This window comes from Salvelinus alpinus, chromosome 27 (assembly GCF_045679555.1).
Source record: "Salvelinus alpinus chromosome 27, SLU_Salpinus.1, whole genome shotgun sequence".
Lineage (NCBI taxonomy): Eukaryota > Metazoa > Chordata > Actinopteri > Salmoniformes > Salmonidae > Salvelinus > Salvelinus alpinus.
This window is the reverse complement of record NC_092112.1, coordinates 42,428,715-42,454,850: the sequence shown is the minus strand read 5'-3', so window position 1 is coordinate 42,454,850 and position 26,136 is coordinate 42,428,715. Positions and strand designations below refer to the sequence as shown.

Sequence of the window (26,136 nt, the reverse complement as noted above, 5' to 3'; positions counted from 1 at the left end):
ACCTCTCCATCACTCCATCTCTCCACCTCTCCATCTCTCCACCTCTCCTCCTTTCCACCTCTCCTCCTCTCCTCCTTTCCACCTCTCCACCTCTCCACCTCTCCATCTCTCCTCCTTTCCACCTCTCCTCCTTTCCATCTCTCCTCCTTTCCATCTCTCCTCCTTTCCATCTCTCCTCCTTTCCACCTCTCCTCCTTTCCACCTCTCCTCCTTTCCATCTCTCCTCCTTTCCATCTCTCCATCTCTCCTCCTTTCCATCTCTCCATCTCTCCTCCTTTCCACCTCTCCTCCTTTCCATCTCTCCATCTCTCCTCCTTTCCATCTCTCCATCTCTCCTCCTTTCCACCTCTCCTCCTTTCCATCTCTCCATCTCTCCTCCTTTCCACCTCTCCTCCTTTCCATCTCTCCATCTCTCCTCCTTTCCACCTCTCCACCTCCTCTCCATCCTCCTCCTCCACCTCTCCTCCTTTCCATCTCTCCATCTCTCCTCCTTTCCATATCTCCATCTCTCCTCCTTTCCATCTCTCCACCTCTCCATCTCTCCTCCTTTCCAACTCTCCTCCTTTCCACCTCTCCTCCTTTCCATCTCTCCTCCTTTCCACCTCTCCTCCTTTCCACCTCTCCTCCTTTCCATCTCTCCACCTCACCACCTCTCCACCTCTCCACCTCACCACCTCACCACCTCTCCACCTCTCCACCTGACCACCTCTCCTCCTTTTCACCTCTCCACCTCTCCATTTCACCACCTCACCATCTCACCATCTCACCATCTCACCACATCTCCACCTCTCCATCTCACCACCTCACCATCTCATCACCTCACCATCTCACCACCTCACCACATCTCCATCTCACCATCTCACCACCTCACCACATCTCACCATCTCACCATCTCATCACCTCACCATCTCCCCACCTCACCACACCTCCATCTCACCACCTCACCACCTCACCACATCTCACCACCTCACCATCTCATCACCTCACCATCTCACCACATCTCCATCTCACCAACTCACCACATCTCACCACCTCACCATCTCATCACCTCACCATCTCACCACCTCACCACATCTCCATCTCTCCATCTCACCACATCTCCACCTCTCCATCTCACCACCTCACCATCTCACCACCTCACCACATCTCCACCTCACCATCTCTCCATCTCACCACATCTCCACCTCACCATCTCACCGCCTCACCATCTCTCCATCTCACCACCTTACCACCTCACCATCTCACCACCTCACCACATCTCCACCTCACCATCTCACCGCCTCACCACATCTCCATCTCTCCATCTCACCACCTCACCACATCTCCACCTCACCATCTCACCGCCTCACCATCTCTCCATCTCACCACCTTACCACCTCACCATCTCACCACCTCACCACATCTCCACCTCACCATCTCACCGCCTCACCACATCTCCATCTCTCCATCTCACCACCTCACCACATCTCCACCTCACCATCTCTCCATCTCACCACATCTCCACCTCTCCATCTCGCCATCTCTCCACCTCTCCATCTCTCCTCTCTAGGTGGTAATCAACTACTCCATAGTGAAGGGTCTGAAGTATAACCAGGCCACGCCAACCTTCCACCAGTGGCGTGATGCCCGTCAGGTCTACGGACTCAACTTCGCCAGCAAGGAGGAAGCTACCACCTTCTCCAATGCCATGCTGTTCGCTCTCAATGTCCTCAGCACTCAGGACGGAGGTGAGAGAGAGAGAGTGTGTAAGGGCGATGGGGTGGGTGTGTGTGCTCACGTCTACTATTATTAACTTGCAGTTGGCTGATCAGATGTGTTCTGTTTTTAAACTGTAACGTGCTAACGAGATAAAGCCTATGGAGTTTGACACTGACAGATGGACCAGTGTATCTAAGGTCACTAGAGACCGGATTAACAATAATAAAGAAGCAGTTTGGCTCACAGACACACAGACACACACACCCGAACACACACACACACACACACACACACACACACACACACACACACACACACACACACACACACACACACACACACACACACACACACACACACACACACACACACACATTTACAGCCAACCACACAAAGAGCCTGCCTGACCGACTGTCATGTGTTGTGAGACCCATAAGTTTTAACCTGTGTGTGTGTGTGTGTGTGTGTGTGTGTGTTTGCATGTCGATGTGTGCATCCTGGGTGCGTGCATGTGTATGTGTGTGTGTGTGTGTGTGTGTGTGTGTGTGTGTGTGTGTGTGTGTGTGTGTGTGTGTGTGTGTGTGTGTGTGTGTGTGTGTGTGTGTGTGTGTGTGTAGCCGCTGTGAGTCAAGCCCAGTGTGTGTCTGTGAGGCTCAGGGTGTTAATAGGTCTTTAACCCCAATCGGGGTGACAGTGGGCAACAACAGGCAGATTGGGGGGGCGTGAATAGACAACATGAATTGGGAAAGCCCTACAGATGTAGGATCTTAATTTGATCACTCTGTTGTTGCTGAGAATTTTCCTGCACGGCAGTGTATTCAAGATTTTAAAAAGGCTTCTAAAGTTTGTAATTCCCACTTTAAAGTGTCAGGTTTGATTTACCCTGACGAAAAATGTATCAACCTCTACAAAAATGTTCCATTAATTATAATCCACATAATAATTCACATGTCCTCTTGCTGCAGGATTATTTTCCTGCCGTAGCAAACTGGCTCAAATTAAGATTCTACATCTATACCCTATATACTGTAAATCTCATTAATTATGGCAAGGGGGGAAAGGGAGTCTGTCATGAAGGTGAAGTCAATGCCATTTCAATTCAGTCAATCTGAGGTATGAGCGGGTGGCACTTACTTTCAATGACCCAATTTTCCGATTGGAATTTCAATCCACTTCGACTGAATGGACTGATTTGAAAATGGACTTAACCCTAAAATGATGAAGGGGCTGAGAGGCAGAAAAAGGATGTAGACAGGTTAGTTTTTCTACTGCAGTTTGAATAATGCAGGTGAGTCAGAGTGCTGGGGCTGTCTGTCTGTCAGTCCATATTTACTGTCATTCTGTTAGAGTTCCTCCACAACCTCATAGTTCCTTCCAGGGGCACAACTATCACTGGGGATGGGGGGGGACATGCCCCCCTACATTCTGAAATTGCATTTTTGTCCCCCCCCAGTTTTATCATTGGAATGTGATACAAAACGAGGAAGCGGTGTGCTTTAGGACCATGCGGACGCCTCTGAGCGGTCGGGTAGGCTGTTTGGAGTGTTTATCCGAGAAAATATTAGTTGCGCCCCAGGTTCTCTCCATGGTCACCCACAGCAGGGTCACTCAGTTCACTCTCTCTATGGCCTTTTACAGGAATTGGCTTTGCATTTCTCGCGCTCCACAACTTCACACGTGGACGTTGAAACCGTGGCATAGAGCCAAATGAGCACATACATTGCAAGGCATAGACGGAGCCATTGACAGTGCAACGGCGCCAAGAGGCAATGTGTAACTGGAACCCAGTACAGGATACATAACATGGCAACATAGCCATTCTAACTTGTTTTATATCCACATGCTTTGCTCCTGTTGTAATGTATCAAGAGGCGTCAGGCTAAGATTATCACCTCACGCTGAACCCCAAAACTCACCCCGGTGGTGAAAGAGTTAATTTGCTTTAAAGATGATGACCTTAATTTCCCCCTTTGGACTCAGATTAACCTATTTACGCACACACCCTCATAAACACACACACCTTCAGTGCACTGTACACTTTAACAAACAAACACACACACACACACACTGCGGGCACAGTCATACACACTGCAGTGTCATAATCTCCTGGGACAGAGAGAGGGGGAGAGAGAGCGATAGAGAGAGAATGACGGAGAGAGGGGGAGAGAGAGCGATAGAGAGAGAATGACGGAGAGAGAGTGATAGAGAGATAATGACAGAGAGAGGGGGAGAGAGAGCGATAGAGAGAGAATGCTGGAGAGAGGGGGAGAGAGAGCGATAGAGAGAGAATGATAGAGGGGGAGAGAGAGCGATAGAGAGAATGATAGAGGGGGAGAAAGAGTGATAGAGAGAGAATGACGGAGAGAGGGGAAGAGAGAGCGATAGAGAGATAATGACAGAGAGAGGGGGAGAGAGAGCGATAGAGAGAGAATGATAGAGGGGGAGAAAGAGTGATAGAGAGAGAATGATGGAGAGAGGGGGAGAGAGAGCGATAGAGAGATAATGACAGAGAAAGGGGGAGAAAGAGCGATAGAGAGAGAATGCTGGAGAGAGGGAGGGAGAGAGCGATAGAGAGAGAATGATAGAGGGGGAGAGAGAGCGATAGAGAGAGAATGATAGAGGGGGAGAAAGAGTGATAGAGAGAGAATGACAGAGAGAGGGGAGAGAGAGCGATATAGAGAGAATGATAGAGGGGGAGAGAGAGCGATAGAGAGAGAATGATAGAGGGGGAGAAAGAGTGATAGAGAGAGAATGATAGAGGGGGAGAAAGAGTGATAGAGAGAGAATGACAGAGAGAGGGGAGAGAGAGCGATATAGAGAGAATGACGGAGAGAGGGGGAGAGAGAGTGATAGAGAGAGAATGCTGGAGAGAGGGGGAGAGAGAGCGATAGAGAGAGAATGACGGAGAGAGGGGGAGAGAGAGCGATAGAGAGATAATGACAGAGAGAGGGGGAGAGAGAGCGATAGAGAGAGAATGATAGAGGGGGAGAAAGAGTGATAGAGAGAGAATGCTGGAGAGAGGGAGAGAGAGAGCGATAGAGAGAGAATGATAGAGGGGGAGAAAGAGTGATAGAGAGAGAATGACAGAGAGAGGGGAGAGAGAGCGATAGAGAGAGAATGACGGAGAGAGGTGGAGAGAGAGCGATAGAGAGATAATGACAGAGAGAGGGGGAGAAAGAGTGATAGAGAGAGAATGATAGAGGGGGAGAAAGAGTGATAGAGATAATGACAGAGAGAGGGAGAGAGAGCAATAGAGAGAATGACGGAGAGAGGGGGAGAGAGAGCGATAGAGAGAGAATGACGGAGAGAGGGGGAGAGAGAGCGATAGAGAGATAATGACGGAGAGAGGGGGAGAAAGAGTGATAGAGAGAGAATGATAGAGGGGGAGAAAGAGTGATAGAGAGATAATGACAGAGAGAGGGAGAGAGAGAGAGCGATAGAGAGAGAATGATAGAGGGGGAGAGAGAATGACAGAGAGAGAGAGTGATAGAGAGAGAATGATAGAGGGGGAGAGAGAGTGATAGAGAGAGAATGATAGAGGGGGAGAGAGAGTGATAGAGAGAGAGAGAATGACAGAGAGAGAGAGAGAGAAAGAGAGCGAGAGAGAGAGAGAGATGGAGAGACAGCTATACAGAGAGAGTGATAGAGAGATAATGACAGAGAGAGAGGGAGAGAGAGCGATAGAGAGAGAATGATAGAGGGGGAGAGAGAGAGAGAAAAAGAGCGAGAGAGAGATGGAGATGGAGAGACACAGCTATACAGAGAGAGTGAGAGAGAGAGAGAGAGAGAGATATAAATAGAATGATACAGAGAGAATGAGGCAGTGGAGTCCTCCTCCCCAGTCCTCACAGTAACTGTGTGTTTTCTCTGCTCTCCTCCTCTCTGTTAATTAAAATGAGTCATTGAGGAGTTGTCCCCGTGGCCCAGTCTTCAAGTGCTCCGCTTTTCTTTTGCGGAATACACACACAAACACAAACACACTGTCACGGCCGTCAAAAGAAGTGGACCAAAGTGCAGCGTGGTGAGCGTACATATTCCTTTTATTTTAGAAAAATGACGCCAACAATTAACAAACGAAGAAAACAACCGTGAAGCTAACAGGGCTAAGTGCCACTAACAGAAGATAACTACCCACACTGAAAGGAGTGAAAAGGGCTACCTAAGTATGATTCCCAATCAGAGACAACGATAGACAGCTGTCCCTGATTGAGAACCATACCTGGCCAAAACATAGAAATAAAGAAACATAGAAAACAAAACATAGAATGCCCACCCCACATCACACCCTGACCGAACCAACTAGAGAAATAAAACGGCTCTCTAAGGTCAGGGGGCGTGACACACGCAGACTGGGAACAAAGAGGGTCCAGTGACAGAAGATACACCACCACCCCTCTGCTCTCTGCTCTGTCTCCGAGTGTCACAGACCCCCCCCCCCCCCCCACACACACACACACAGACAACGGTAAGCCTATGTGTGTGTGTGTGTGTGTGTGTGTGTGTGTGTGTCTCTCTCTCTCTGTGTGTGTGCTCAGCAGACGCCATAATGTCAAGGGTTAGACACCCTCTCTTCTGCAGTTCTTGGAGAGACTTATACAAACCAACACACACACACACACTGAACACTCATGCGCAGCAAACAGGGTTAGGCCTTATTGGATACACCTATTCAATCCTCTCGGGTCTAAACAAGTGCCTATGGAGTAGGCCATGGTGTCGGGATTAGGCGTCGGTGTAGTGGCTATGGTGTACGGGTTGATTTGGGATTAGGCCTGAGCCTCACAGCACCTCAGGCCCCTTACCACTCCTCACAGCACCTCACGTCTGCCCCCTGGTGTTCCGGAGGCCTGGTGCAGACGGGCCTCACTGATCTCAATGGCCTGCGTGTGTCTACTGTATGTATGTCTATGGAGCCACCTGGCCAGTCTCTCAGTGACCAGGCTTCTGGAAGACGGAGGGCCTCGTTAAAGGTGAACTACCCGGCACACGCTCTCCTGCTGCTGCCTAGAGGTGTGGATTACTAGAGATGACACTGGAGACGAGAGGGGTAGGAGGGGGATGGGTGTGGGCGAGGCAGGAGAGATACCTGGACAGGTGAGCGAGACAGAGGAGGAGGAGAGAGATGGAGGAAGAGGAGGGCTCAGGGCGAGCTATGGTGAGCAGAGAGTGGGTCTGTCAGTGCCTCTGTGTCTGCCACAGCCGATTCGTCCTCTTCAATATGTCCTGTAGGTACTGCTGCTGGCTGTCTCTCACACTCTTACTGGATTGTGTGTATGTATGTCTGTGTTATAATCGTGACATAGAATGTGTGTAAATGTGTTAAGATTGTGGCATGGTGTGTGTGTTTGAGAGAGAAAGAGAGCGAGAGGTGTTTTCAGGTGACTGAGCGTTGTGGATATATTAGTAGTTTGTGGACATTCATTTCATTTTGATTGGGTTTGAGGTGCGTTTGTTGGGCAAGATCTGTTTGGTGCTGTGACTACTAGTAGTGTGTGTGTGTGTGTGTGTGTGTGTGTGTGTGTGTGTGTGTGTGTGTGTGTGTGTGTGTGTGTGTGTGTGTGTGTGTGTGTGTGTGTGTGTGTGTGTGTGTGTGTGTGTGTGTGTGTGTGTGTGTGTGTTATGTGGGTGCTGAATGATATTAGATAGCTGTTGGGTTGTTGTGGATACTGGGATTATGTGTGTTGTGTTGTGAATATTGTTGGTATGTTATGGTGTGTTCCCTGTAGTGGATTTTCAGTATGTGGATGGTTGTGTTAGGATGTAAACTGTTGAGTACTTGCTTTTTGTTGTCAAAGTGTGTGTGTGTGTGTGTGTGTGTGTGTGTGTGTGTGTGTGTGTGTGTGTGTGTGTGTGTGTGTGTGTGTGTGTGTGTGTGTGTGTGTGTGTGTGTGTGTGTGTGTGTGTGTGTGATAACTAATTAATAACTAATTAATAAGAGATGAGGTAGCAGTATGGAGCAGTATGGAGAGTGACTGTCCAGAGATCGTGAGCGATTGTGTGAGATCGTGAGTCCGGTTGCTTTGTTGTTGTGTGTTATTTTGGAACACCGGCTGTAACTCGACCAACCACAGCCATCAACATCCTCTCTAACCAATCACCGGTTGCTATGGAGACACTTCCGGCAGTAGTGAACGACATATGAGATCGTAGGTCATAAGTAATGTGTCAAACTCCAAGCCTTGAGGAATACCTTTGGTTCAGGACCCCCACATTGCCAGTCAAACTGGTACCACTGTGAGGGCCTCTCTCTTTTTGTAAAGTCACACAGGCAAAGCTTGGGCTATGTAACTAGTCTCTCTAGGCGTCCAGGCTGCCTCCCACAATGTTTCAATGTTCCGGCTCAACACGTCTTTATGAAACAAAATGTCAGTTTGGCATAGAGAAACTACGTCACCGCTGTATCGGTTTGAATAAAAGGCTAAATAGTAGCTAGCAAGATGGAGATCACCGAGGTTATTTTTAATGAGTGCATTTTGCAAATGGATACCCAGCAAACCAAAAGTGATCATGTGAACGTTCCCAGAACATTTGTTAGGTCGCGTCGAATGTCCTCATAAGACTGTCCAGTCATGCTGAGGATTATAGAACGTTTGTATAAAACATTCGCCTGATGTTGCAAGAATGTTCCTAGAACACATTTCATTTGTTCTGTGAAGGTTACCCAGAATGTTTCATTAGGTTTTGGAAACAGTCTGGTGGGAACATTGTGGGGACATCACAAAATATATTTTTCCAAAACACATAACATGTCCAGTTGTGCAGATGATTCTACAATGTTTCTTTTAGGGTGCAAAAAAAACATTCACCTGATGTTACAAGAACGTTCCCAGAACACTTTTTGTCTGTTCTTTAAAGGTTCCCAGAATGTTTCATTTGGTTGTGGTAACAGTATAATCATTAACATAACTGGACAATTTTTGTGTGATGAGAACATTTGCCGCAACCTAAGGAATGTTATGGGAACTTTCGCAGAACCAATTTTGGTTTGGCGGGAAAACATGACTGGTACATTGTGTTATTACCTTACCTGGAAACCTAATGACAACGTTTGGGGAATGTTCTGTGGTGGTTGTTACAGATGTGGTGCACAACATTTTAGTGAATGTTAGGAGAACATTCCAAGGATATGTCGTATATATTTTATTATAAAAACACTAACTAGAACTTCATGGGAATCTTATCTAATTAGCAAGATGGAGATCACCGAGGTTATTTTTAATGAGTGCATTTTGCAAATGGATACCCAGCAAACCAAAAGTGGTCATGTGAACGTTCCCAGAACATTTGTTTAATGTTCTGGGAATGTTCCAAGTCTGCTGGGTAGTTTGTATCAACTACCTTCACTAAACGCAAGATTTTTGTATTTTATTATTATCGAAGGTAAGAAGAAAGTCACTGCTGTTGCCTAGGGTCATATTTACGAGACTACTATGTAACAGGAGTATGTGTTTGTGATGTAAGAGAGAGTGAGTGACAGCTGTGATGCAGGTGGGAGTGGTCTACGCCTCTCACCTTTCAGGTAGATAAGACACACACTGGGATTCTCTCTCTCTCTCTCTCTCTCTCTCTCTCTCTCTCTCTCTCTCTCTCTCTCTCTCTCTCTCTCTCTCTCTCTCTCTCTCTCTCTCTCTCTCTCTCTCTCTCTCTCTCTCTCTCTCTCTCTCGCCGAACACCAACAATAAAGTAAACCGTACAAACAATAGGTAATAAATATCTCTTGTCTTTTCTCCCCGTCTCTCTCTCCCTTCCTTCCCTCCTCTCCTTCCAGGCCCGGTGGTCCCGCGCCCAGTCCAGAATGGGCCCACTACAGACGAGATGGAGGTGCAGAGAGCAAGGTGAGGCATCGAGGTACTCCGCAACAACCACGCAACAAGACACAGCGTTGACATAACAGCCACACAACGGTCACAAAACACTGAAACAACGTTCACACAACATTCACCGAACTTCCCAGAGATGTTTCCCGACGACAGGATTAGAGCGGTAAACACACTGTGTTGTCTGCGAGTCTGTCAGCAAAGACTGCACAATAGAGAACGGTCTGTCACGCAGGACTCAGTCTGCGAACAGGCAGCAGCCCTGGCCACATGACCCCCAGCCAGACATCTGTCCTCATCAACCTTTTATTCCTCTCCTCCCTCTGTTTTCTCTCTCCCTCTGTCTCCTCACGGGATTAACATACAGGAAGGAGAGAGAGTTTCAGAGAGTCTGACAGAGAGAGCGAGTAAAAGAGGGAAAGAGAATGATAGAGTTATAATGACAGCTAAACACAGGAAGCGCTTATTTGTGCTAAATCATGGTCGCGGCAGATTGTGGAGAATAGATGTTAATAGCAGATTTGTGCTTGAGATTATGCTCCAGGACTATTCGATTGCACCATAGCACCTATTCAGAGAGGTACAGTAACTCGAGCTGTTTCTGCTATCTATCTCTGTCTCTACGCCCCCAGGGAATTACACAAGCCCTTTGTTGCCTGAGCTATTTCTGCTCCGCTTATCATTTCATCTCAATTCCAAATGCCAAAGCAGAAACAAAACAAATACGATTGCATTATGGATATGTGATGACCTCTCAGTGGAGAGGACACCCCTGAGGCGCTCACTAGTGGTAAAAGTCAGGATTGCACTGCAGCTCTGTGTCGTGTGGAGATCAAAATATCAGATGTGTGTGTGTGTGTGTGTGTGTGTGTGTGTGTGTGTGTGTGTGTGTGTGTGTGTGTGTGTGTGTGTGTGTGTGTGTGTGTGTGTGTGTGTGTGTGTGTGTGTGTGTGTGTGTGTGTGTGTGTGTGTGTGTGTGTGTGGAGCCCCCTCCAGTGGTAACAGTCAGTGTGTATCTCCCAGGCCTGTGGCTGCTGGGTCAGCACATCTCCTCTCCAACATTACACACAGCTGGAAAATTCCACTTCCTCTCTGTGTGCTCTTTCGCTCTCTTTCTCTGTCTGTTGTCAATTCAATCTCAATTCACTTCAAAGGGCTTTATTGGCATGGGAAACATGTGTTTACATTGCCAAAGCAAGTGAAATAGATACTAAGCAAAAGTGAAATAAAGAATCAGAAATGAACAGTAAACATTACACTCACAAAAGTTTCAAGAGAATAGAGACATTTAAAATGTTATATTATGGCGATGTACAGAGTTGTAACAATGTGCAAATAGTTGAAGTACAAAAGGGAAAATAAATACAACTAAATAATGGGTTGTATTTACAAGGGTGTTTGTGCTTCACTGGTTGTCCTTTTCTTGTGGCAACAGGTCACAAATCATGCTGCTGTGATGGTATTTCACCTAACAGATATGGGAGTTTATCAAAATTGTATTTTATTTTGTATTATTTGTGGGTCTGTGTAATCTGGGGGAAATATGTGTCTCTAATATGTCTTTCGGTGTCTCTCTGCCCAGAGCTCTATCAAATGTGTCTCACATCAGAGGGGGAGAGGGTGAAGAGAGGGAGGGGAGATAGAGAGTGGGTGAAGAAGGAGAGAACGGGGGAAGAGAGAGGTGGGCGTGAGAAGAAGAAATGGGGGATCATCTCATAAAGCCTGCAGCATAGTGAACAGCAGGGAGAGTATCTCTCTTGTCATGGAGGTTAATAGCGCTACTTGTCCATGTACTGCACATAAGATTGGATTTGATTTGATTACTGCACATAGGCAGACATACAGGATACGTACACTGTGTGTGCAAAACATTAGGAACACCTGCTTTTTCCATGACATAGACTGACCAGGTGAATCCAGATGAAATCTATGATCCCTTATTGATGTCACTTGTTAAATCCACTTCAATCAGTGTAGATGAAGGGGATGAGACACGTTAAAGACGGATTTTTAAGCCTTGAGACAATTGTAGACATGGATTGTGTACGTGTGCCATTCAGAGGGTGAATGGGCAAGACAAGAGATAGAAAAGTGCCTTTGAACGGGGTGTGGGAGTAGGTGCCAGGCGCACCAGTTTGAGTGTGTCAAGAACGGCAACGCTGCTGGGTTTTTCAGACATGTATCAAGAATGGTCCACCACCCGAAGGACATCCAGCCAACTTGACACAACTGTGGGAAGTTTTGGAGTCTTCATGGGCCAGCATCCCTGTGGAACGCTTTCGACACCTTGTAGTCCATGCTCCAGCGAATTGAGGCTGTTCTGAGGGCAAAAAGGGGTGCAACTCAATATTAGGAAGGTGTTCCTAATGTTTTGTACTCTCAGTGTATACCACCACATGCCGGCATTTTACCAGACCTTGGACAGCTGGAGAACTGTAGAGCAGTAGGACTGTAGGCTAACTGACTGTGGTGCATTTAAGCAATAAGGCCCGAGGGGGTGTGGTATATGGCCAATATACCACGCCTAAGGGCTGTTCTTATGGATACCAAACCCCCAAGGTACCTTATTGCTATTATAAACTGGTTACCCGTGGTATACGGTCTGCTATACCATATCTTTCAGCCACTCTGCATTCAGGGCTCGAACCACCCAGTTTATAAATACAATTGAAGGACTGCTGGCTGTTTGTCAAATGTCCCTGCTCTACAGGGCAATAGGGCTCTAAGGCTTTCTGCCTATCTCACTGACTGTGCTATGACAGGCATAAAATGGAGGTGGGCTGACTGACTGACTGTGTGTCTGCTGTCTCCCCAGGCAGATGATGGAGCAACAGCAGATGCAGGCCCACATGGAGAGGGAACGACGATCCTCGAACCCAGGTGAGGAAACCGCTCAACTCAACCTACCGAACAGTGAAATGGAAATGTTTTTAAAGTGAAGGTCGTCTTTACAGGCTCAAGGGCCTGATGTGAGTGCATATTCCCTTTCAAAGTCAGACACTGTGACACTATAAACAATGTCTTATTTCCTCTCTTCTCTTTCTCTCTGCCTCTCTCAATTTCACCAGGCTCTCCTTTCCCAGGCCATCCCGGTGTGCTCTCTGTAGCCCCCCCAGCCTCCATGCCGCCCCCCATGTCCATGGGCTCCTCTTTAGGTGGAGGCCCCCCCTCCCTGGGTGCCCCTATGCCTCCTCCCCCTCCCGGGCCCCCTCCCCCCTCGGCAGGGGCTCCCCCGCCCCCCCTGCCTCCTCCGCTGCCCATGGGTGGAGGGGGACAGGGTGAGGAGGCTCCCGCCCCGACGGGACTCGCCGCCATGATCGCTGGAGCCAAACTGCGCCGCGTCAATAGAGTGAGATGCCAATCACACTAATCACCACGTTACATAAACATAAAATAGTACATGGACTTACCCTCTCAGACAATCTATCAATACCTTCATAGACATGGGGATGTAAGAGCATCCTATGAGGGTTTATGAAGATGTAATGAGCTTTATAGAAGTGACATCAAGGCCCAGGCAAACATACCTGTATCTCAAAAGTCTAAAGACCTCTCCTCCTCCTCTTCTTCGGTCCTTCATCTGCACTGATCTCATAACAGAGGATGGGTGAAAGCACAATGTTCACCAAGCCCAGCTCTTTCATATCAGTGGAGCTGAACTAGGAAAGGAAGCCCCTTCAGACCATTAACTTGTGCTCCGCCTCTTACAACTAGGTGACGTCACACACACTTCGTTCTATCCTCACCTAACATACGGTGTGTGTGTGTGTCTTCCTTCTCTCGCCAGCCTGAGGACTCTAACTCTTCAGGATCGGGGGCCAAAAACGATGCCAACAGGACGAGTGGCGGCAGCGGAGGACTGATGGAGGAGATGAACGCTCTGCTGGCGCGGAGGTCAGAGCATAGAGTTAGAAACACTAGAACAGACATTCCTATTCAGAGCATTGTTAAAACCACCACAACAGGCATTTCTATTCAACATCATTTCCTGTCATATGTGGAGTGCGCCGGCAGCCATATTGAATGTGCTACTTTGATATCAAACTGAATGAGGGTCTGACTTGAGGCTTCTTCTTGCCCCCAGAAGGAAAGCAGCGTCAGAGAAGCCTGAAGACAGCCAAAACGTGAGTGATGCTTAACTGATGATACAACAGTGACATATGACTCTTTTCATCATTAAATGTATGGCTCACTTCTCCTTAGTTGACCTCAACATTTTCCTCCTGTTGTCTTTCAGGATAACCCGAACGGATCCCCTTCACCCAGCACCAGGGGTGGACAAAACGCCACAGGTACTACAGTCATACACACTATATACAATATATACAGTACAAATACAACACAATATATGCTGTACTACACAAGAACAACACAATATAAACTATATTGAAATAATACAATTGACATGTTTAGGTAATGTTTTTCTTCACCTGACCCCTGTCTTCTCTTCTCCTGCCCTCTCAGATGGAGGGAAGAAGCCATGGGACAGAGCCAACTCTGCCGAGAGGTCATCACTGGTATCAAGGTGAGAACCTGAGGGACTCAGTCAGTCTGCCAACATACATCTAATAATTAATCAACGACGCTGGCACTAAGACAGCATTGAAGGAGCTGTATACGGCCATAAGCAAAAGAGAAAACGCTCACCCAGAGGCGGCGCTCCTAGTGGCTGGGGACTTTAATGCAGGGAAACTTAAATCCGTTTTACCAAATTCCTATCAGCATGTTAAATGTGCAACCAGAGGGAAAAAAACTCTGGACCACCTTTACTCCACATACAGAGACGCATACAAAGCTGTCCCTCGCCCTCCATTTGGAAAATCTGACAATAATTCTACCCTCCTGATTCCTGATTACAAGCAAAATTAAAGCAGGAAGCACCAGTGACTAGATCAATAAAAAAAGTGGTCAGATGAAGCAGATGCTAAGCTACAGGACTGTTTTGCTAGCACAGACTGGAATATGTTCCGGGATTCCTCCGATGGCATTGAGGAGTACACCACATCAGTCACTGGCTTCATCAATAAGTGCATCGATGACGTCGTCCCCACAGTGACCGTACGTACATACCCCAACCAGAAGCCATGGATTACAGGCAACATCCGCACTGAGCTAAAGGCTAGAACTGCCGCTTTCAAGGAACGGAACATCTAACCCGGAAGCTTATAAGAAATCCCTCTATGCCCTCCGAAGAACCATCAAACAGGCAAAGCGTCAATACAGGACTAAGATCGAATCGTACTACACCGCCTCTGACACTCGTCGGATGTGGCAGGGCTTGCTAACCGTTACAGACTAAAAAGGGAAGCACAGCCGAGAGCTGCCCAGTGACACGAGCCTACCAGACGAGCTAAACTACTTCTATGCTCGCGTCGAGGCAAATAACACTGAAACATGCATGAGTGCACCAGCTGTTCCGGACTAATGTGTGATCATACTCTCCGCAGTCGATGTGAGTAAGACCTTTAAACAGGTCAACATTCACAAGGCCACAGGGCCAGACGGATTACCAGGACGTGTACTGCGAGCATGCACTGATCAACTGGCAAGTGTCTTCACTGACATTTTCAACCTCTCCCTGTCCGAGTCTGTAATACCAACATGTTTTAAGCAGACCACCATAGTGCCTGTGCCCAAGAACACTAAGGTAACCTGCCTAAATGACTACAGACCCGTAGCACTCACGTCTGTAGCCATGAAGTGCTTTGAAAGGCTGGTCATGGTTCACATCAACACCATTATCCCAGAAACCCAAGACCCACTCCAATTTGCATACCGCCCCAACAGATCAACAGATGATGCAATCTGCATTGCACTCCACACTGCCCTTTCCCACCAGGACAAAAGGAACACCTATGTGAGAATGCTATTCATTGACCACAGCTCAGCATTCAACACCATATTGCCCTCAAAGCTCAATAATAAGCTAAAGACCCTGGGACTAAACACCTCCCTCTGCAACTGGATCCTGGACTTCCTGACGGGCCGCCCCCAGGTGGAAAGGGTAGGTAATAACACATCCGCCATGCTGAACCTTAACACAGGGGCCCCTCAGTGGTGTGTGCTCAGTCCCCTCCTGTACTCCCTGTTCACTCATGTCCGCACGGTCAGACACGACTCCAACACCATCATTAAGTTTGCCGATGACACAACAGTGGTAGGCCTGATTTCCGACAACGACAAGACAGCCTATAGGGAGGAGGTCAGAGACCTGGCCGTGTGGTGCCAGGACAACAACCTCTCCCTCAACGTGATCAAAACAAAAGAGATGATAGTGGACTACAGGAAAAAGAGGACCGAGCACACCCCCATTCTCATCGACGGAGCTGCAGTGGAGCAGGTTGAGAGCTTCAAGTACCTTGGTGTCCACATCATCAACAAACTAACATGGTCCAAGCACACCAAGACAGTCGTGAAGAGGGCACGACAAAACCCTTTCTCCCTCAGGAGACTGAAAAGATTTGGCATGGGTCCTCAGATCCTCAAAAAGTTCTACAGCTGCACCATCGAGAGCATCCTGACTGGTTGCATCACTGCCTGGTATGGCAACTGCTCGGCCTACGACTGCAAAGGCACTACAGAGGGTAGTGCGAACGGCCCAGTACATCACTGGGGCCAAGCTTCCAGCCATCCAGGACCTCTATACCAGTCAGTGTCAGAGGAAGGCCCTAAAAATTGTCAAAGACTCCAGCCACCCTCGTCATAGACTGTTCTCTCTGCTACCGCATGGCAAGCGGTACCGGAGCGCCAAGTCTAGGTCCAAGAGGCTTCTGAACAGCTTCTACCCCCAAGCCATAAGACTCCTGAACATCTAATCAAATGGCTACCAAGACTTATTGCATTGCCCCCCCGCCTTTTCCTTCTTTTACACCGCTGCTACTCTCTGTTGTCATCTATGCATAGTCACTTTAATAACTCTACCAACATTTACATATTACCTCAACTAACCGGTGCCCCCGCACATTGACTCTGTACCCCCCTGTATATAGTCTCGCTATTGTTATTTTACTGCTGCTCTTTAATTACTTGTTACTTTTATTTATTATTCTTATCCGTATTTTTTAAAACTGCATTGTTGGTTAGGGGCTCGTAAGTAAGCATTTCACTATAAGGGCTACACCTGTTATATTTGGTGCATGTGACTAATAAAATTTGATTTGATTTGAATCAAGGGATTGCCTGTTTAACTGTGTAAAGGACTGTACATGTTTCCCTCTGTACATTTAATGCCTTATATTTGCACTTAATTTTCTCTTGCATGTTCGCTCTCTGTGCATTCGTCAAATAAAAACATTGAAATACCAGTGATGTTATGAAGTGTGTAAGTGTGAGAGTGTTTTACTTTTCTGCAGGGTACGACCTGTGGGGAGTAGCAGTGACACAGACGCCTTAGACTTTGACAGAATGAAGCAGGTAAGGTGCCCTGGAATCAGTCAGTGGCACATACGCTTTGTAAATCTGAAAAGGTATTGTACCTGTTAGGATTCACTTTTTTTGTACTTGAAACAGGAAATCTTGGAAGAAGTCGTTCGTGAATTGCACAAGGTGAAGGATGAGATCATTGACGGTGCGTCGTCCTCACTCACCTCATCAGAGAATGTCTCCGTGGGAAATTGACTGTGGTTTTAACTACACATACGTTTATAACTGATCAAATGTGCTTGTGTAACGGATGTGAAATGGCTAGCTAGTTAGCGGGTACGCGCTAATAGCATTTCAATCGGTTACGTCACTTGCTCTGAGACTGAAGTAGGGTTTCCCCTTGCTCTGCAAGGGCCGCGGCTTTTGTGGAGCGATGGGTAACGACGCTTCGTGGGTGTCAGTTGTTGATGTGTGCTGAGGGTCCCTGGTTCGCGCCCGAGGTCGGGGCGAGGGGACGTACTAAAGTTATACTGTTACACTTGTTATTGTTAGAGAGGGAGAAGTGAGACGTATTATCCACCAGAGAGCATCAGAAACAGAGAAACTGAAACTAATAATGCTAATATACTATTATTGGGCTTTGACAGCACCTTTTATGTCTATGACATGGCCTGTAACACTCCTCTTGTGTGTCACTTCTCTCTTCCAGCCATTAGACAAGAACTGAGCAGAATCAGTACGACATAATCTTTCATGCAACTCCAGCTTTTGGAACCATCGTCCCCACGCCAACTACTGTTAGGAAGCAAGGAGAGGATCAAGGCCCGAACTACGACCTTTTATTTATTGTACATTGCTGTGATGTTGTAGCAACGTAACAATGTTGCTGTAACACCACAGGAATGTTACGTTTGGTTTGGAGGAATAGGATGGATGGACACTCTCACTGCTTTCCTCTGTTTCTTTGGTTTAGGTTTTCTCTCTCTTTTTCCTTTCTATCTGTCCATCGGTAACCCATGTTTGCTGTTCTTTTCCCAGTCTTAAAGGCAACATTTATTCAATTCAATGAAGTAACCTCTTGTTTTTTTTTTAGGAGTTTATTGTTTTGTTTAAAAAAAGGTTGTTTGGGGTTATTATTACTACCATTGTCATTATTATGACTATTATTTTTATTATTGTAGATGTAATGGTGTGAACATGAATAGTAGTAGTTTTAGTGATGCAATAGTAAAAATGACAAAATAATAATGATAATGATATGGATGATGATAATAATAACACATCATTTTATGTCAGCCTTTTATGTTTTATATTGTATTTTTTCCCCCTTTTGGTTTTGTTTTTAAAATACAATAATAAGCACATACGGATTTCTTTCTCATGACCTGACCTTGAGATTTTTTTGAAGAGTTTTGTATCCTTTTCGCCAACACAGTTTTGTGTGTGTGTGTGTGTGTGTGTGTGTGTGTGTGTGTGTGTGTGTGTGTGTGTGTGTGTGTGTGTGTGTGTGTGTGTGTGTGTGTGTGTGTGTGTGTGTGGAATCACTGACTGAAAGATTTTTAAAAACAGGTCTTTAACCTGAAAGGGAGGGTGGTATATAAACTGTTGCTCTTTGGATATTGCAATCTTATGAATAGAAAAACATCAATACACTAGAGTATTTGTGATGATGTTGTTAAAAATGTCTATTGGCTGCAAGAATAAGTATTGTTTGTTTTATTATTTACTTTTATGACCAAGTGCTTCCTGGTTTAAAATTTTTTTAAAGACACACACTACATTAAAAATGAATTCAAATAAAACTGTGAACAATGTCTTGGATAAATGAAGTGGTCTCTGATTGTGAGAGTTTTGTCTGTTTTTTTTTATTTTTAGTTGTGCTTGATTAACTGCTTGATTCAGTGTTCATTCTCAAGTATTCACCTAGTCAGACAATGTATTCATACACTATGGGCGACTATGTACATATTTTGGTCAATCGGTTCCTTTCAGTTTTACTATGTAACAACACATAATACTATCATGGGGCGAATTCATTGGGGATTAATTTAGAGCAGTGCAATGTATAGGGTTGAATGATTCTCTACATAAAGGAGATCCCGATAAGAATATACTCTTGCAGTCAGTAGGCAGGGTAGGTATTGCAGATACATGACTGCGCCACAAGAGGCAATACAATATACTGTCTAGAATGTGGATTTTGTAGGATTTTGTCCCCATGTATATACCGCCATCTAGAGGTCAGATTAGGAAAGAGGTAAAAGACCAGCTACTGTATATAGAGTGACCTAATTTACAGTAAAGGTGTATTTGTAGAAAACCCAACAAACATAAGTCAACTGCAGTATTTCCCTTTGGATGTGTAGGGTAATATTCAAGAAGTATATGCAACAGTATGAAATAAATCTATAAGATTAGATGGGCCAAATACCAGTGGGTATTTGAGGTTGCCGCTCCTCTACCAGGGTTTCCCAAAGTCGGTTCTGGGGCCCCCCCTGAGTTCATATTTTCTTTTTTTGCCCTATCATAACACAGCTGATTCAAATAACCAACTCATCATAAAGCTTTGATTATTTTAATCAGCTGTGTAGTGCTAGGGCAAAAAAACAAACATACTCCACGCCCAAGGACTGAGTTTGGGAAACCTTGCTCTATGAAATAGTAATATTCTGCATTAAGAAAACGATTTAAGTCTTATGATGCATTACGCATAGCAGTGAGTTGGTCAAAGTCTTTGTGGCCCTTAATGTTTTAGCAACCTAAAAAATATTCACCAAGCCATTCATTTATTAATTCATATGTGATTAATTTATTTTTTGGTCTAAACATATCCCTCACCAGACACCCTGTTCCAGAAGTCTCGCGATGTTTGTGATTTTTTTAGAGCATAGTGGCGACGGGAATTGGTGGTGTGGGACGGAATTGAGTTAGATAGCTATTTGTGTTATCGTAGAGAGAGAGAGAGAACCGGAACAGGGGGTGTGTTTGTTGGGCAAACGAACACAGCACAGGGTGCGTGAGAAGCAAGCTGGCGGAATTCAACATGGCATCCGGCGATACGCTGTATATTGAGGCGGACGGCTCGGAAATGCCGGCCGAAATAGTGGAGTTGCACGAGATAGAGGTGGAAACGATACCAGTGGAGACTATAGAGACTACGGTGGTCGGGGAAGAAGACGATGATGATGACGACGACCAGCCGATGATAGCACTTCAGCCGCTGGCATCAGACGACCCGAATTCGATCCACCACCACCACCATCAAGAAGTGATCCTAGTGCAGACAAGAGAGGAGGTTGTTGGCGGGGATGATTCGGATATGCATGCGGACGGGAGTTACGATGATCAAATCCTCATCCCCGTCCCAGCACCCGGCGTCGAAGACGAGTACATCGAACAGACTCTGGTAACTGTGGCCGGGAAAAGCTCGGTGGGTCGGATGAAGAGAGGGGGAGGCGGCAGTGGCAAGAAAGCGGGGAAAAAGAGCTATTTGGGTGCTGCAGAAGCAAGCGGTAGAAAATGGGAACAGAAGCAGGTGCAAATAAAGACTCTGGAGGGGGAATTCTCTGTTACAATGTGGGCGTCGGGTAAGTGGTCGGTTCTATGTAATCTATCAATTCGAAAATTGTATCTCGCTGCCGGCATTGTTCGTGCTTGGTTGTTAGCCTGTGCAAGGGGCCTTGTTGCAGGGCGTTGTCCTTCTGCACCAGTCTATTTCCTCGGGTAGTTCACCAGGCCACGGTCGGGATCACTTTTAGTTGTTTTCGGTGCAGAATTGCCTGTCGGTTAGATTGAAATGTTTTTGTTTTGAAGGGAGGCCATGTTTTTAGATGTTGATGGGCGCCGCCATGTTCCCCGAGAACCAGTATGGCGGCCCGAAAAAATGGCGATAGAGCGGCGGGGCGAAGATGGCGGCGGTTGGGGGAGCAAGCGCGCTGTTGGCTCTAGAGAGTAGGCCGCGATGGCGTAGCTAGCTAGCTATTTTCCACTAGGTTAACTAGCTAGCTGGCTAACGTTGGCTATGCGGACAATTAGCTTGCTGCAGCCGTGATTATCTAGGTCAATAACACTGTAATTTAGCACCAGTTGAGTTATGTTAGATTTAAATGGCTGGACAAATATATTTGTTTGCCAAAATAAGTAATATGTCTAGTCTACGCCCACGCATTGATGCACACACATTTCGTCTGCATAAAAAGCTAACGTTAGCTAGCTTAGAAATATATATATTTTTAGCTCTGTTACTGTTAACAAATGTTCTACAAGTTACAACTAGCGAGTTTCCAACACAGTAAGAAGTTCCTAAAAACGAAGAACCAACACAATTTGCCTTGTCCAGTATTGCATGAGCAACGTTTAATAGCATTTGGATTATGCATGATTGATACATTAGAATTATAGTCCCCCGTTCGCGTGCTAGTAAACCCATTATAATGTGGCTACAATAAAAAAAATATGCGACTACCATCAGGGTTAGGAATTATGTTGGCTGGGAAACGGTGCAGGGGGATCAAGGTGATGCATGATTGTATACATTGTATTTACTTTTGGTAATAACACAGCCAGACTAGCTACACTGTCTAGAAATATTGCTGCAGTATTGTTGTTAACATGACTGTTTTCAAACTGCAATGGTGTACCCCGGTCTTGTAAGGCTATTTTCGGTTAAGTCCCTGCATTGTATCCTAGATGACAAAAAAGACATCGACCATGAGTCGGTTGTTGAAGAACAGATCATTGGGGATAATTCCCCTCCGGACTACTCTGAATACATGACTGGGAAGAAGCTGCCCCCTGGAGGAATACCTGGCATCGACCTGTCAGACCCCAAACAGCTGGCAGAGTTCGCCAGGTCAGTGTCTGTCTAACCTCACCTGTCCGTCAAGGATATGTACAATAAACACACACAACTATTACATAGCCTAAGCTCTGACACACAAATAATTGTGGCACACCTTGGAAAGTGGTGTTTAGCAAGATGCCAGGATTTTTGACTCTCTTCGTGTAGCCTGGCTACTCAAGTCTTGGAAGGTAGCACTTGATGTGGCATCTTTCCTGTCGTAGATGTTGGAGGTATATAGCCTAATCTCCTTCCTAAAGGGAGTGATGAGCTCTTTCTGACTCCCGTTTGGATGTTGTGTTCTTAGCCCCTTCAGTAACTCTGCGGGTCCCTATGGTCAAAGCCCAGTGCGGTAAGTTCTAGAGTTCAACCCACGCACTGACACAGAGCACCCGGACACAGTGAAAGGAGGGAACCGGCTGTTTCAGCCATACTGAAACTCTTCCATGGGTGCTGGTTTATATTATTTGGTTAGCAATTGAACATGGTTACTTGGATTTTGTATATGGGCAACATTATTTGAGTTCTGTTTTCTGTGAATGCAATAGGATGAAAGTTACCTCCACATCTGATGTTTTCTCAGGATGAAGCCGAGGAAGATAAAAGAAGATGACGCTCCCAGGACGATAGCCTGCCCTCATAAAGTAAGTAGTCAGTTTCCAACCGTATCTTTCCTACCCGGTCTCTTTCTCAGTCTATGCCCGACTTGACCGTTTTCTTGGTCCCCATTGAACCGTAAGGCGTCCTACATGGCTCAATAACGGAACTCTCTCACTCAGGGCTGTACTAAGATGTTCAGGGACAACTCGGCGATGAGGAAGCATCTCCACACCCACGGGCCTCGCGTGCACGTCTGTGCCGAGTGTGGCAAGGCCTTCGTAGAGAGCTCTAAACTCAAACGCCACCAACTCGTTCACACGGGGGAGAAACCCTTCCAGGTGCAATACCCAGACACACACTCACATAAAGGAGAAACCCTCCCAAGTACTCTGTGTTTGACACTGTAGTGTAACATTTTTGCCGTGGGGTTTATTCACAAATTTAAAATAAGTCCCTTAACTTGCATTGAGGGTCTGCATACATTTTGCTAGGACATTGACACAAAAAGACTAATGCATGTTGAGCACTGAATTTAATTGCTCACACTTTTACTATTTATTTGTATATCCTAATAAATGTTTCTTGTTGTCCATCCATGGTCTCCTTTCTGTGTGCAGTGTACTTTTGAGGGCTGTGGGAAGAGGTTTTCGCTGGACTTTAACCTGCGCACACACGTTCGTATCCACACCGGAGACCGGCCCTACGTATGCCCCTTCGACGGCTGCAATAAGAAGTTTGCCCAGTCAACCAACCTCAAGTCTCACATCCTCACACACGCCAAAGCCAAAAACAACCAATGAGAGCCCTCCGACCTGCCCCAAGTCCCACCCCCAATGACACCACACGTCAACTTCCTTTGAGGAAATAAATAAATGGGGGGGAGAAGAATAAAGACTAAAGAAATTCAAAAGGTACTGAAATTCTCCCCCCTTCTTCTCCTGTTGGATAGGCTGACTAAAGTACAGCGGCACTCTTGAAAAATAATAAACCCTCCTCCCATCCCCCTCTCTCTCCTCCCTTCGTAGTGGCATCATGTTGTTGCCAGAAATATGGAACTCATGGACAAACATCAGAGACTATGCTTTCTACAATGGAGCTGCAAGAGCGAGAGAGGGAGCAATCTGTTTGTTTTTCCACTAAATGAATTTCCACTGACCGGTGTTCATATCTACTGCATAGCTTTTAATTTTCTATTTCTCCAAGTGTGCATATTGTACACTTATTTTGGGATATGTTCAGTAAGACAATTTGTGATTATTATTGAGATCCGCTTACCATATGATGGTCCCTCAGACAAGACTTACTGTACCATCACATCGCTTCAAATAGTATTTTCTGTAAAAAGTTCTGGTTTGCATATTCATCCCTACTTTTGGTTGTATTCCTTCTAACCATTAAATAATCTTGTATACTTGTATTGTATGGCTGTATTGAAATGATGTAGACCTTGATAGAGGTGTGATTTAAAGTGTTAACCAATTTAACTTTTAGTCATGAGTTGCTTTCTTTTTTTATGGATTGTCCCTTTGCAGAGAAACGTGTCCCTACCGTTGATTCACTGCGAGCCTGTCTCTGTTGGAATACTGAAACACATCAAATGAAAATCGCCAGCGTGACCATCAGTTTCTTTGTTAGAATGTAATGTACAGGCGTCCGTCAACCATGACCTTTCTTTGTTGATATTTACACCCATGTATTTCAATGGCCCACAATAAAACGGTCATCCCAAATCCATTTTTTACTTTTCATTCCTTTTCTAGGCCTGGGGTGTAATCGTTAGTCCAAAATGTTGCATTTGCAATGAAAATGTTTGTTTTACATTCAGGTAGGTCCCTCCCTGTTTGTTTCCTAGTGAATAGATCCCCTGACATGAGCCTGGAGTGTTTGTCATAAGTGTGGTGAAAAACATTGCTTGCATAATACTGGAGACATGGGCTCAATTGTAAATTGACCCCTAAGCACTAATAGAGATCTGAGTTATTGGTATAAGCAATATGGTGAAACTTCCACCTAGCCTATCAAAGGGCAAGGTGGTGCTATTGGCATAATACTAACACCTCAGATCTCCACAAGTGCATAGGGATTGAAGGAATAATCCCATTCCACTTCCAACTATATTTAGGAATTTTTTTTCATTGGTCCACTGCTGATAATAGTCCCAAAATGTTTTGCATGTCAGCAATCAAGTTTTCAAGATATAGGACTTTCAAAAAGCAAATAGTGATTTAGTGGTATTTTGTTATTTTTGTATCTACTCTATATTTTGTAATCTGATTAAGTGTTGGTTATATTGATCCATGAAGAGCAACAAACCAGTTGGTTTGCTAAAACAACTGAAAGGATAATTACTACCCACGGGGCAAAAACTTGTGGAATCAATGTTTCCATGTCATTTCAACCCTAAAAAAATCTGTGTGAAGCTGTTGAATCACAGTGGAAACCTGGATATTTTTTTCACCCAACTTTCAACCTAAATTTACTGTGAATTCACATTAGTTGACAACTCAACCAACTGTAGATCAAAACTAGACGTTGAACTGACGTCGGTGCCCAGTATTGTTTTTATTTGAAATAAGAAGTGGCGGAGGCTTTTTGAAATTGAGCCGCTGATCTCTCAAGTGGTTATTAAACTTTTCCTGTTACTGATGTGCAGTGAGCTTCTGGCGCCCTAGCAGCACCTGGCATCACCCAGGTTGGTTCTACAGAGAGCGGCTGGGGATGGGGTGCCTTGATCAATGGCTTCGGATCTGTCCTCCGGTCTTTCCCTCCTGCTGGAGGAGACCACCATCCCCCTCATTCAAACCAGCTTCATTGGGGCATGCTGACGAGCCAGTGACTTTGAGGTGGAGGACTGTGCTCAGATAGTGGATTTGAGACAGTCCGAGTTTAATATCTTACCATGCAGCCCATAAATGATAAATTACTTAATTCTTGTTTTTGTTTTAAAGTGTCTTTGAGATTCTTAAATAATATATGATGCAAAACGTATCATCAAGGCAAGTTACAAGTTTTTAAAGTCCTATATCTTGAACACTTGATTGCTGACATTTAAAACATTTTGGGACTATGAACAGTCCCCCAAAAATACCAAAATATTGGTTTTGAGTGGATTATTCCTTTAAGGGTCGATATGAGATTAGGCAATAGTTTATTGCTTGTCAATACTGGTGAGAAAGATTACTCACTTATAGGCTACCTGAGCAATCCTTTTAGATACTGAACAAAAATATAAACACAACATGTAAAGTGTTGGTCCCATGTTTCATGAGCTGAAATAAAAGATCCCAGAAATGTTCCATATGCACAAAAAGCTTATTTCTCTCAAATTTGGTGCACAAATGTGTATTTCATCCCTGTTAGTGAGCATTTCTCCTTTGTCAAGATAATCCATCCACCTGACAGGTGTGGCATATCAAGAAACTGATTAAACAGCATGATCATTACACAGGTGCACCTTGTGCTGAGGACCATAAAAGGCCACTCTAGACTGTGCAGTTTTGTCACACAATACAATGCTACAGATGTCTCAAGTGTTGCGGGAGCATGCAATTTGCATGCTGACTGAAGGAATGTCCACCAGAGCTGTTGCCAGAGAATTGAATGTTCATTTCTCTACCATAAGCCGCCTCCAATGTCGTTTTAGAGAATTTGGCAGTACGTCCAACCGGCCTCACGTGTATAGCGTTGTGTGGACGAGGGATTTGGTGTCAACATTGTGAACACAATGCCCCGTGGTGGCGGTGCGGTTATGGTATGGGCATGCATAAGCTACGGACAATGAACACAATTGCATTTTGTCGATGGCAATTTGAATGCACA

At 45.6% G+C, this 26,136-nt stretch overlaps 2 protein-coding genes across 11 annotated transcripts in view; both read left to right on the top strand.

Moving 5' to 3' along the window:
* Nucleotides 1–18,691, top strand: part of LOC139556600 (ena/VASP-like protein) — an 85,246-nt gene extending 66,555 nt beyond the window's left edge. For 3 of the 5 annotated variants that reach the window (XM_071370757.1, XM_071370755.1, XM_071370753.1), the window contains exons 3-13: nucleotides 1,550–1,727; nucleotides 9,467–9,533; nucleotides 12,331–12,395; nucleotides 12,584–12,864; nucleotides 13,303–13,409; nucleotides 13,600–13,639; nucleotides 13,753–13,807; nucleotides 13,980–14,040; nucleotides 16,868–16,928; nucleotides 17,025–17,082; nucleotides 17,587–18,691. In XM_071370757.1, coding sequence (XP_071226858.1) covers nucleotides 1,550–1,727; nucleotides 9,467–9,533; nucleotides 12,331–12,395; nucleotides 12,584–12,864; nucleotides 13,303–13,409; nucleotides 13,600–13,639; nucleotides 13,753–13,807; nucleotides 13,980–14,040; nucleotides 16,868–16,928; nucleotides 17,025–17,082; nucleotides 17,587–17,624 — 1,011 coding nt within the window. In that variant the 3' untranslated portion in view covers nucleotides 17,625–18,691. The remainder of the gene's footprint in view (nucleotides 1–1,549; nucleotides 1,728–9,466; nucleotides 9,534–12,330; nucleotides 12,396–12,583; nucleotides 12,865–13,302; nucleotides 13,410–13,599; nucleotides 13,640–13,752; nucleotides 13,808–13,979; nucleotides 14,041–16,867; nucleotides 16,929–17,024; nucleotides 17,083–17,586) is intronic. The other 2 variants (XM_071370756.1, XM_071370754.1) reach the window with 1 other exon arrangement.
* An 812-nt stretch (nucleotides 18,692–19,503) lies between these two features.
* Nucleotides 19,504–24,051, top strand: LOC139556599 (transcriptional repressor protein YY1-like). 6 transcript variants are annotated; one of them, XR_011671145.1, is made up of 7 exons: nucleotides 19,504–20,464; nucleotides 21,567–21,729; nucleotides 22,025–22,069; nucleotides 22,301–22,361; nucleotides 22,497–22,655; nucleotides 22,935–23,228; nucleotides 23,343–24,051. XR_011671145.1 is itself a non-coding variant. In XM_071370750.1 (6 exons), the coding sequence occupies exons 1-6, from the start codon at nucleotides 19,921–19,923 to the stop codon at nucleotides 23,115–23,117; spliced, it is 1,143 nt and encodes a 380-aa protein (XP_071226851.1). In that variant the 5' UTR covers nucleotides 19,504–19,920; the 3' UTR covers nucleotides 23,118–24,051. The 6 variants fall into 6 exon arrangements, 4 of the variants coding, with proteins under 4 accessions (XP_071226851.1, XP_071226850.1, XP_071226853.1 ...); XR_011671146.1 differs by lacking the exon at nucleotides 22,025–22,069 and having other exon boundaries at nucleotides 21,579–21,729; XM_071370750.1 differs by having other exon boundaries at nucleotides 21,579–21,729; nucleotides 22,935–24,051.
* Nucleotides 24,052–26,136: the final 2,085 nt, after the last annotated feature.